The sequence below is a fragment of the Propithecus coquereli genome, unplaced genomic scaffold (assembly GCF_000956105.1).
Source record: "Propithecus coquereli isolate 6110/MARCELLA unplaced genomic scaffold, Pcoq_1.0 Scaffold116, whole genome shotgun sequence".
NCBI classification, from domain to species: domain Eukaryota; kingdom Metazoa; phylum Chordata; class Mammalia; order Primates; family Indriidae; genus Propithecus; species Propithecus coquereli.
Genome location: NW_012135636.1, coordinates 2,494,469 through 2,505,838, shown reverse-complemented (window position 1 = coordinate 2,505,838; position 11,370 = coordinate 2,494,469). Strand labels below are relative to the sequence as shown.

The following is an 11,370-nucleotide window of genomic DNA, read 5'->3' as shown; positions in this document are numbered from 1 at the left end:
AAATATGATTTTGTCTGGACTGAAATTATATTTGTCATTGTAACTTTTAAAATCTAACAATATTTTCAAAGCACATGACTAATTATCAAAGTATCTTAATCTCATAGATAAGCATCACAGGTATCAAAAATTCAAGTCCCTTCATGAATTAGGTAGGCAAAAGTGAATGGGTAAAAGCTATGGAATGTAAAATAGTAAGGAAAGCAAATGGTATAGTACAATGCCTTCTAAAAGCACTCAAATTCATTTAAACAAAAAATAGTGCTGACCAAAACCAAAACACATCTTTGGGCTTAACTTGTCTTAGAGCTGCCAGTTTTTGGCTCTGTTGAATAATATCCCAAATTAATATCAATTTAACAATTATTTCCACATCCATAATGAAAGATCACAGAAAATATCGAACAAGAAACTTCACTGCCTTTCTTCAAACTCACCTGGCGCTTTCTCACTTAGCTATCTAGATACATATCAATACCATGGAAACAGTAAAAAACCCTGGCAGATTCCTCAAATTCTAATAAGGTAATGACATGTCAAATTCAGCCCACATTACAGAGAAGGAAAGAAGAAAGGAAGTGAGCAAAGGAAGAAAAGAGGAAGGAAGAAAAAGTTCTCCCAATTCATACTTTCTAAATTTAAGGCTGCAAGTACTCACTCGGATTTTTCAGTAGTGCAGTAAGCTGTCTCATCATCTGGATAAGGACTGATGACCTGAGAATTCCTTGATCTCTGCCCCAGGAGTTCTGTGTCCTCATATGTGACTTCATTAAGTAATTCATCGGATTTCTGATGCATACTTTCCTCAGAATTCATAGTCAGTTGCTCATCTGGCTGTGTACTTTTATTTCTCCCTGTAGTCTCTTGTTCAAGACGACTGTGGGCTACATTTGTATTTAAACAAACAAAACAACACGATACATGAAACACCATATCTACACATTCAATCATTCAATCAAATGAATATTTTTGCAGAAATAAATATTCTCATAGCTTTAAATATATACTTACTAGTCTTACTCCTACTGTAATCAGATAAGCATGCACAGTGTGGTTTTTGCCATCAACATTCCCATTGGCAATAGATATCTAGGACAATGGTTCACAACATAGGCTGTACCTGGGAATAACCTAAGGAGTTTTTTTAAATTCCTAAAACCCAGCCCACACCCTATACTAATTAAATCAAAATCTCTGGGATTGGGACCTAGTCTGTACTTTTGAAGTTCCCCAAATGATTCTAGTCTACACTCAACGCTGAGAATCATTGATTTGGAGGTATTATTTTCAGGATTATTTTTTCTAGAGTCCTCAAAATAGGACACAGTAAGCTAATGATTATATACATGGAATTCTGGTGTCAGATTGCCTGGGTTAGAATTCCAGCTTTGCTAAGTGCATAACTTTGGGCAAGTTACTTAACCCATCCATGCCTCAGTTTCTTCTTTGTAAAATGGAAATATAATAGTTCTTGTGAGAACTAACTAATAGTTCTTGTGAGGAATTTTAAATGTTAGTTATTATTTTTGAAACCATCATTTTAATATTAAAATTGATACAATATAAAAAGAATTATTTCTAACCTCCATTTTATCAGATATATATTATACATTATAGAATCTGCTTCTCCTTGAGCGAAGGAATAGGTGTATTAAAAGAAAAAAAAAGAAAGAGAATCTACTTCATAATGTCTGTCTCACAAAAATTATCTTAAGGTATATCTAATAATGGCAATTTGAAAGGAAGAGTATGTATTTAATGATATAGTAAAGTTTTGGGGAGAAAATGACACATACATACACAAACTCATTTACTAATCAGATCAACAGGCACAAATACTAATTGGAACTAGTACTTTATTATTCCCAGAATAATAATTCTTGAACTTTAAAAAGCATATGAATCTCACCTGCTTTTTGGCAATGCCTTCTCCAACCTGCCAAATTTAAAATCCTTTTGAGGCAGAAGTAGTTTTAGAATAAAAAGAAAATAGGGGCACTTGAAAATAAGGTACCTTTTACAAAATATTCTTTAAGGAAAAATTCTTTGCTCATATTATATAAATGCTGAAATTAGGTATAGCCAGTTACAAACTCCAAGTCCTGGACATCATTTTTGTTGGTAGCTGGAAGCTCGATCAGAAATCATTTGTTTTTGCTAAATTACTCTTGATTTCACTTTGAAGGAATGAACTAGGAGAAGGAATGTGCTGTCATAATTATGTACTACGAGATAGCTATGTAATTTCAATATTATATACTGTTTTAATTTAAACTTTGGCAATTTTAGGAAAATACATTTTACATCTGAAGACTACTTAGTGGTTCTTGACCTCTCAAAACTCTTACTTGGTGGTTTGCTTTAGATGTTCACCATGCCACTTTTATAGAGTAGGCTAGTATTAGTAGAATGGAACCCTCAAAATCTGAAGGAAGAAATTTTATTAATGTAAATAGACACTAAGGAAACTCTCTATATCATTAACAGACCATGCTTTCTAACACTAACATATGACTTTACAAGTAATTCAAAGGGAAAAGAATCATAAATAGTTACTGAAAGTAATATCAAAATAGCAAAAATTGCCCCTAGGGACCTAAAAAAAAACTATTAGGGCCTATACTATTCTCCAGTTTACAAGGGTCAAATATTCTTCAAAGGAAAAAAGGATGAGCCATGGAGCACTGCAACCTATAAAAGCCTCCAGCTCCCCATGACAATGTCACATCAACTGCTTCAGACTTCTAAGTCCTAACTCTTAGACCTGTTTGAGACCAAATTTGCCATTTTCTACAACTTGTCTCATGTTTTTACCTCTGTATTTATAGGTCTAGTTCAGTATCTTTCTTCTTTCAGCTTTTTATTCCTAACCTGATGTTTACTCCATCCCTGATATCTATACTTGCTATTTGTTTACCCATTTTATGGCTCTCTTTCTTTAGCTTTAACCTATTGTCAAATTTTGGGATCCCTTGAACTCTTAGTAAATCATGGTTATTTCAGCTGTAACCACACTGTCTTCTCCAAACTTAGAGCAGATGTGGGAGGTTCCTAGTAAGAGGTCTCTTTGTTGATTCCTCCTGGATCTTAGTAATTATAATCCCTTGAAGTATTACTAAAATAATCAGTTTCTGACACACTTCTGGATTTTCATTCTAAAATTAATTTTAAATGCTTAGTATTTTAAAAGAACCCATACTGTGTGATTTGGCTCTATTTCTTGATATTTCTAATTTTTTTCAGTAGTAAAAGCTTTTATTCGTTTATTTTCAATAGATTTAGGGGGTATAAGTGTTTTTTGTCACACAGATGAATTGTATAATGTTGAAGTCAGAGCTTGTAGTGTAACCATCATCAGAACAGTGTCTGTTAATTTTTCTCCTTCATCTCTCTTCCACTCTCCCCCTTCTTAGTTTCCAATGTCCATCATACCAGTTTATGATCATATATACCCACTATTTAGCTGCCACTTATAAGTAAGAACATGTGGTATTTGTTTTTCCATTCCCGAGATATTTCACTTCAGATAATGGTCTCCAGTTCTATCCACATTGCTACAAAAGACATTATTTCTTTCCTTTTTATGGCTGAGTAATACTCCATCATATATATATATATATATATATATATATATATATATATATATATATATATATATATATCAATGTGTGCATGTGTGTATACACACACACCACATTTTCTTTACCCACTCATCAGCTGATAGGCACTTAGGTTGATTTCATGTCTTTGCAATTGTGTATTGTTCTGTAATTAACATTCGAGTGAAGGAGTCTTTTTGATATAATGACTTATTTTCCTTTGGGCAGATACTCAGTAATGGGATTGATAGATTGAATGGTAGGTCTACTTTTAGTTCTTTGAGGAATCTCCACACTGTTTTCCATAGAGGTTATACTAATTTACATTCCTACTAACAGTACATAAGCATTATCTTTTGACCCTATCTGTGCCAGCATCTATTGCTTGTTAACTTTTTTTTTAAAGTCAGTACAGATTTTTATTTTAAAAACAAAATCAAGGGTACACATTGGAATTGAACTACTATGTTTTTTCTTCTTTCTAGAGATGTGATATACATGTTTTCTGATACGTAATATTCTACCAAACATTGTATTAAACCAAAGCAGACAGATGAGCAGCAAAGCTGTTTACTACGTCCTACTCATGCTGAGCTAGATGCGTGGAACACCATCTCGGTAGGAGAGATTTTGATAGCAAGAAGAAATTAGGAGTCCCTACCTACCCCAATAGAAAACCTGACAAACTGGTTTATACAGAAAGGATTTTCAGCAAACGTGCACGAACACATTTAACATGCGATTAAGAACAGGATAGCTTTTAGTCAATTTCCAGCACACAGCATACATTCATCAGCGCCCAGTAAAATAAGAATGAATGCCAAAACAGAAAGCATTTTTGCCTTCATAGCACGAACAGCTAAGCACACAGCATATAATACTTTGATCTTTAAGTGGGTAATCATGGAAGTTCCAAGATCATGTCCACTAGGTTACCCTGAGTATTTCATCTATAAAAATATTTTTTCAAAAATAATGCTTAAGAGACTTCTAGAACAGTGGGATTACATCAGGACCAGCAGAAGACACAGTGATACAAGGACTGCAAATGTTGAGACTAGGGAGTTGATGTTAGGTAAAGGACATCTCTTTCAGTTGATTGCTACAGCCAGGACAAGCTGTGATCAGGAGATTCGGAAATCTCAAGACGGGCAGCTGGCTTGAATAACACGCTAGATAAATACTCAAAACACCAATGAGGCTGAAGGACTGAAATTCTGACCCATGTGAAAAAGAGCTGTGAGTGCACAAAAAAAATTCATGCAAAGTCTACTGGGGACAAACAGGGCTCGTAATGGTGGGTTATTCCACACTACTGACACATCAACATGTTTGCTGGGGAAAGGGTCCCCCAAGTGGAATGCCTGACCATGGGCTTGCTCCAGAGGAGTCTGACTCAGAAGCACCTGAGTGAGGGATCTCACTGGGGAGGGCTTAATGAATACAAGAAGTTGTTCCAGGATAACCAGGTCCAGGAGGGTTAGGTCCTTTTGTTTTTGGCCCATCAATACTTAACAGGAATGCAGGACAGAGTCAGTCTTTCTAAGTAAGATGTATTCTTCTGTCATCATTAGCTGAGCCTTTTGGCCTCTTGGGCCAGTGACATCCAGAATGATCCCATTCATTGGCTGCAGGTAGGGTCTAGTGCCGTAGATTGTTCTGGGAAGTTGGCATAGAAGATGATCTGCACAATGAAGTCACCACTAAACCACTGCTTAAATCCGGTCCCCGGCCTTCTTTTTCTGCTCTGTAGTCCAGAAACATTTCTTTAAAAGCCAGAAAATCTGTAAATGTGAGCAGCATGTCAAATATGTCACCAGCCACTTCATCCTTATGGTGCTGTAACGTTGTGAAAGCCGCCATGTTAAATCCAGGAATCCGCTCGAGCAGCTGTTCTTCAATATGTATTCATTAAAAATAGGTGTGTAGGTGAGTTTATTCTCTTCCGTGTCTTCAAATTCCTGGTAGTACTTGTCCATGAAATTTCTCTGTAGTATCTGGAACTCATCATCCATGATAATGTCCTCTAAATAGCCAACCACAGCATCAAATTCTGCATCAGAGGCGGAGGAAAAGGACAGCGCGAAGCTCTCTTCTTCTAAGGCGTCCATCGTCACCGCCGCCACCGCCGCCCTTGGTCCAGACGTTGGTTCTGTTTCTTAACTTTTTAATAATAGCCATTCTGATGGTGGTAAGGTAGTGCCTAATTGTGGTTTTAATTTGCATTTCCCTGATGATTAGTGATAGTAAGCATTTTTTCATGTTTGTTGACCACTTGTCTATCTTCTTTTGAAAAAATCTGTTCATGTCTTTTGCTCACTTTTTGATGGGTTACTTTCTTTTTTTCTTGCTAATTTGAGTTCTTTATAGCTTCTGGATATTGGTCCTTTGTTTGATGTATAGTTTGCGAATATTGTCTCTCATTTTGTAAGTTGTCTATTTACTCTGCTGATATTTCCTTTGCTGTGCAGGAACTTTTGGTTTAATTTCCCATTTATTTATTTTTGTTGCTGCTGTATTTGCTTTTGGGTCTTAGTGATGAATTCTTTGCCTAGGCCAATGTCCAGAAGAGTTTTTCCTATGTTTTCTTCTAGAATTTTTATGGCTTCATGTCTTACATTTAAGTCTTTAATCCATCTTGAGTTAATTTTTGTGTATGGTCAGAGATAGGGATCCAGTTTCATTCTTCTGCATGTGGCTATCCGATTTTCCCAGCACCATTTATTGAATAGGGCATCCTTTCCCCAGTGTATGTGTTGTCTGCTTTGTCAAAAATCAGTTGTAGCTATATGGTTTTATTTCTGGTTAGTTTGTTCTGTTCCATTAATCTTTGTGTCTACCTTTATACAAGTCCCATGCTGTTTTGGTTACTATAGGTTTGTTGTATAATTTGAAGTCAGGTAAATAAATGGTGAAGTCAGGTAGAGTGATACCTCCGGATTTGTTCTTTTTGTTTAGGATTGCTTTAGCTATTTGTGCTCTTTTGTGATTCCATACAAAATTTAGGATTATTTTTACTAGTTCTGTGAAAAATGATGTTAGTAGTTTAATGGGAATTGCAATGAATCTCTAAATCCTTTTGGGCAGAATGGACATTTTAACAATATTGAGTGTTCCAGTCCATGAGCATGGAATGTTTTTCCATTTGTTTGTGTCATCTATGGTTTTCTTTCATCAGTGTTTTCATTAGTTTTCCTTGTAGAGATTTTTCATCTCCTTGGTTATATTCGTAAGTATTTTATTTTATTTACAGCTATTATAAATTATATTGAATTCTTCATTTGACTCTCATCTTGAATGTTATTAGTGTATAGAAATGCTGATTTGTGTATATTAATTTCATAACCTGAGATTTCACTGAATTTATCAATTCTATAAGTCTTTTGGAAGAGCGTTTAAGATTTTCTAGTAAACGATCATATCATTGGCAAACAGGGATAGTTTGACCTCCTCTTTCCTGATTTGGATGCCTTTTATTTCTTTCTCTTCCCTGATTGCTCTGGCTAGGACTTCTAGTACTATATTGAATGAAGTGGTGAAAATGGGCATCCTTGTCTTCTTTCAGTTCTTAGGGGGAATACTTGCAAGTTTTCCCCATTCAGTATGATAATGGCTGTGGGTTTGTCACATATGGCCTTTATTATTTTGAGGAATGTTCCTTCTATGTCGAGTTTGTTGAGGTTTTTTATCAGAAAGGAGTGTTGGATTTTATTGAAGGCTTTTTCTGCATCTATTGAGATTATCATATGGTTTTTGTTTTTAATTCTGTTTATGTGGTGAGTAACATTTACTGACTTACTGATTTCCTTATGTTGAACCATCCTTTTATCCCTGGGATTAAGCCCATTTGATCAAGGTGAATTATCTTTTTGATGTGCTGTTGGATTTGGTTTGCTAGCATTTTGTTAAGGATTTTTGCATCTATGTTCATGAGAGATGTTGGTCTGTAGTTTTCTTTTTTTGTTGTGTCCTTTGGAATCAAGGTGATACTGGCTTGATAGAATTAATTAGGGAGGATTCCCTCCTTTTCAAAATTATGGAACAGTTTTAGTAGGATAGATGTCAGTTCTCTGTAGGTCTGGTAGAATTCGGCTGTGAATCTATCTGGTCCTGGGCTCTTTTTTGGAGGGAGATTTTTAATTACCATTTCAATATCACTATTTGTTATTGGTCTGTTCAGGATATCTATTTCTTTTTAATTCAAGCATGGGAGGTTCTGTGTTTCAAAAAATTTATCCATTTCCTCTAGATTTTCTAGTTTGTGTGCGTAGAGGTTTTTACAGTAGTATTGGGTGATATTTTGTATTTCTGTGGTATCAATTGTAATTTGTAATGTCTCCTTCTCCTAATTCAAACTGTTCATCAGACATTTGGAGCCTTCCCTGCAAATCAGACTATCCATAGTTTTCTACTGAGGATTTAATTTTACTTTAGAGTAAACAAGGCTGATTTATAAAATTTTCCTGCTGCCTTTTTTGGTTGATTTTGGCCAACTATTTGGCAAATATGATTTCAGCAAATTATTGTTAAATCATCTGAAGGTTCTCAATGCTCTTCCTCTCTGTCACTCTATATTATCCTGTGTCAGTGTTCAATCATTTGAATAGAAAGTTTGACTCCTCTAATTACTTTATTCATTAATGTACTGATCATTCATGGAAAGCCAACTGTGTGATATGCCTTGTGATAAGTACTGGGAAAACAAAGATGAGTAAGAAACAAACACTCCATTCAAGGACTCTATAGTACAGTGAGGATGGCAAACTGATCTAATGATTTGAATATTATGTAATAAGGACGGCGTTAGAGCTTTAGAGACCAAATATTAATACATATAATATGCTAGATATACTAATGCTCAACTGGATGACTCTAGAAAGACTTTACAAAGGCATTTGCTCCAAAAAAAGGACAAGTAGGAATATGCAAAGTAACATACTACTAAAGGATAGCCAAAGAGTTATGTGAAGTAAAGAAAAAGTTGACAGATTGCAAGAATAAAAAGAGAACAGAAAGAATGGGAATGGGTACAGAGGAGAAGAAATAAATTTAGGAAAAGCAAAGAGATATTTCTTGTACATAAATGACAATATGTTACAGTTGAGATGTGAAAATTTCTAAAATGAGTAAACAGTCAAGGACAAAGTCTTAAGTGTAGTTCATCTGGAAATGGGTTGATGGAACAAATTGATAGTGAAGGTACTTGGAGAGGAGAAATTCAAGAAATCAGGGTGCTGAAGTGTCACCCTTAAAAGCACTAAAGTAATCCAGGAAAATGTAAGGAAATGGAGAGAAAAGTGAAAGCCAAATGCCAAAGACTTCAATGGATGCAGAAGCATGCTAAAGAAGACAGAGACAGATGAGAAAGCTGACAAAAACTGATAATAGATAACCATTTCTTTTTATCTTCTTATTTTGAAATAATTTCTCATAAAAAGGTTGCAAAAACAGTGTAAAGAACTCCTATATACCCTTTACCCAGATTCTCCAAATATTAACATTTTATCACACTTGCTTTATTAACCATTCTTTCTATATCTACCTATCCATCTATCTACATGTATACAATTTTTTTCTGAAACACTTGAGAGTAAGTTGCAGGAATGATGCACTTTGACTTTTCAAAAGAAATTTTAAGATACTGCTCTATCATCTTGCGTTTTGTCAAATTTTCTTTACCTTATCCAAAGCCCAACTTAAATGTAATTTCTGAATTAGTACCTTTTCCAACCATGAAAAGATAGTAGCACTTAGTAACTCTAAATTCAGTCTTCAATTATTTTGCCTAAACTTTCCAGCCCAGGAGAAAGATCTTCATGAAGTGATGATGGGATGAAGCTACTAAAAGCTTCAGCTGAGCTTACTTGGACTGCCCCATCACTAAAAAGAACTGCATATAGAAATATAAACACAAGCCAATAAAATGCCACAAAAGTTAAGTTTTAGGTCTGTTTTGCATATTAGTTAAATCAAAAGATAAAATAAATGTTAAAAAGAAAGACAGATACTCACTTTTGATTCAAACTCTTATGTCTAGGCAGATGAAAACTTAAACCTAGAACCGTTCTATTGATTCCTCTACCTCTCTCATACAGTTTGAAATGGAAACTCTCTTTAGTAATCTGCTTTAATGTTTAATCATGTTTTATTGTTAACTGTACCATCATGAGTTACTGAATTAATACTATTTAAATACTCCATATAGTCTTAGAGAATAAAATTATCAATTTCTTCTTCATAATTCATAAGTCTATGAAATATGACTTTCTTTTCTCACAGTTAACAGGAAAAATTTTATAACTACTATCAATTCCTTTATTTCTGTAGGCACATTATTTTATTTAGACATAAGAACTCGACTGCTTCAAACCAAATATATTCTCCAGATTTTGCTATTACTAGCTAATGTTATCACTGCCATGTAAACCTATCCTGCAACGATGTGAAAATTACGTTACGGATGACTATTACCAGGCATTCCTCTAAAATGCCACCTATTGTGATTGCTAGAGATAAAGTTTATTTATCTAGGAAAACTGGACGAATTTAGTGAAGATTTTTTTAGAATCTTAACACGTGTATAGGCCAGCTGCATTATATGCTTTGAAGACCCTGTATCTCTCTAGTAACTTTCATGCTGTTTCCAATAGACCATTTTCATGATCGAATGAATTCTTGCTTTACTCCCGGAAGTGTCAGTATTGCCAATTCTCTCAATGCTAATGTTGTTAAACCCTCAATTCCTTAGTCTACAAAATTAACAGTATTATGATACTATTTCATTTTCTAAGAAAGAAAGTTTTGGGACTACCTTTGAGTTCAATTCTCCAGACAATTATACATTAGTTAATGTATAATATACTCAGTTTAATTGATGCTATCCAAGAAATCATGACTCATGGACAAAAATAACTATTATTTCATGACTACTACACAGAAGTAAGAAGGTGGCTAGAATCAAACAGGGATTCCTAGAGGCTGGGAAATTCTGTTCTGCCTGGCTTTGTAAATAGTTTGTGACAACTGGTATCTGTGTAAACGGATTTGATGGTCCCCTGGGGGGTCAATACTGTTTACAGAGCTGTTTCTTCAGAGTGGTTGAGCTAGAATTGTCTCTAGGGATCCTACTGGGGTTACTCAGAATAGCAACATCCCAGCTACCTGAGAGCTCAGGGACAGAAAAGAGAAAAGATGATAGAAGTACTATGGGCAAAGAGATTCAGATAAATGGATCTCTTGCTTCTTAACACGAAGGTGCTACTTAAGTGCATTTATAAATAAAACGAATCATAATGGAGGTAATTTGTTAATGTGCTCTCTGATACTTGCTAACATAATTGGTCACCACTTCTTTAAATTCTGTCTTTTGGGGGTTGGGGAAGAAAGATTATTACTTACACCTTAGCATCTGATTTTATAAATATAAAAAGATCCCAAACTCATGTGTATTGCTTCTCTTTCCTATATAATCTATCATCAGATTATATAAAAACATCAAAAATATATGACATTTTTTGCTATTAGTGTAAATTTGATGTGATGATGGAATTATTATAGTAGTTCTACATTTTAAACATTTTAAACAAAAGATGCCTTTTTTCAATAGTTAAGGACTTGCAAAAAAATCAACATTAGCATCAAAATAATCAGAACAACAATATCAACTAGTGGCTCCTAATGACTTCTACCAATTCCTTGAGTAATTTAAATGTAGTACTCTCTTCCTGTCTCTCTCTCTCTGTCTCTTTCTCTCTCTGTATGTGTGTACAAA

General features: G+C 34.6%; 1 protein-coding gene and 1 pseudogene across 1 annotated transcript in view; both read right to left on the bottom strand.

Annotated features, from left to right (window-relative positions):
- Positions 1-816, bottom strand: part of MIPOL1 (mirror-image polydactyly 1) — a 314,174-nt gene extending 313,358 nt beyond the window's left edge. The window contains exon 1 of the mRNA XM_012657951.1: positions 659-816. Coding sequence (XP_012513405.1) covers positions 659-816 — 158 coding nt within the window. The remainder of the gene's footprint in view (positions 1-658) is intronic.
- Positions 817-5,240: 4,424 nt separating this feature from the next.
- LOC105821412 lies at positions 5,241-5,710 on the bottom strand (annotated as a pseudogene).
- Positions 5,711-11,370: the final 5,660 nt, after the last annotated feature.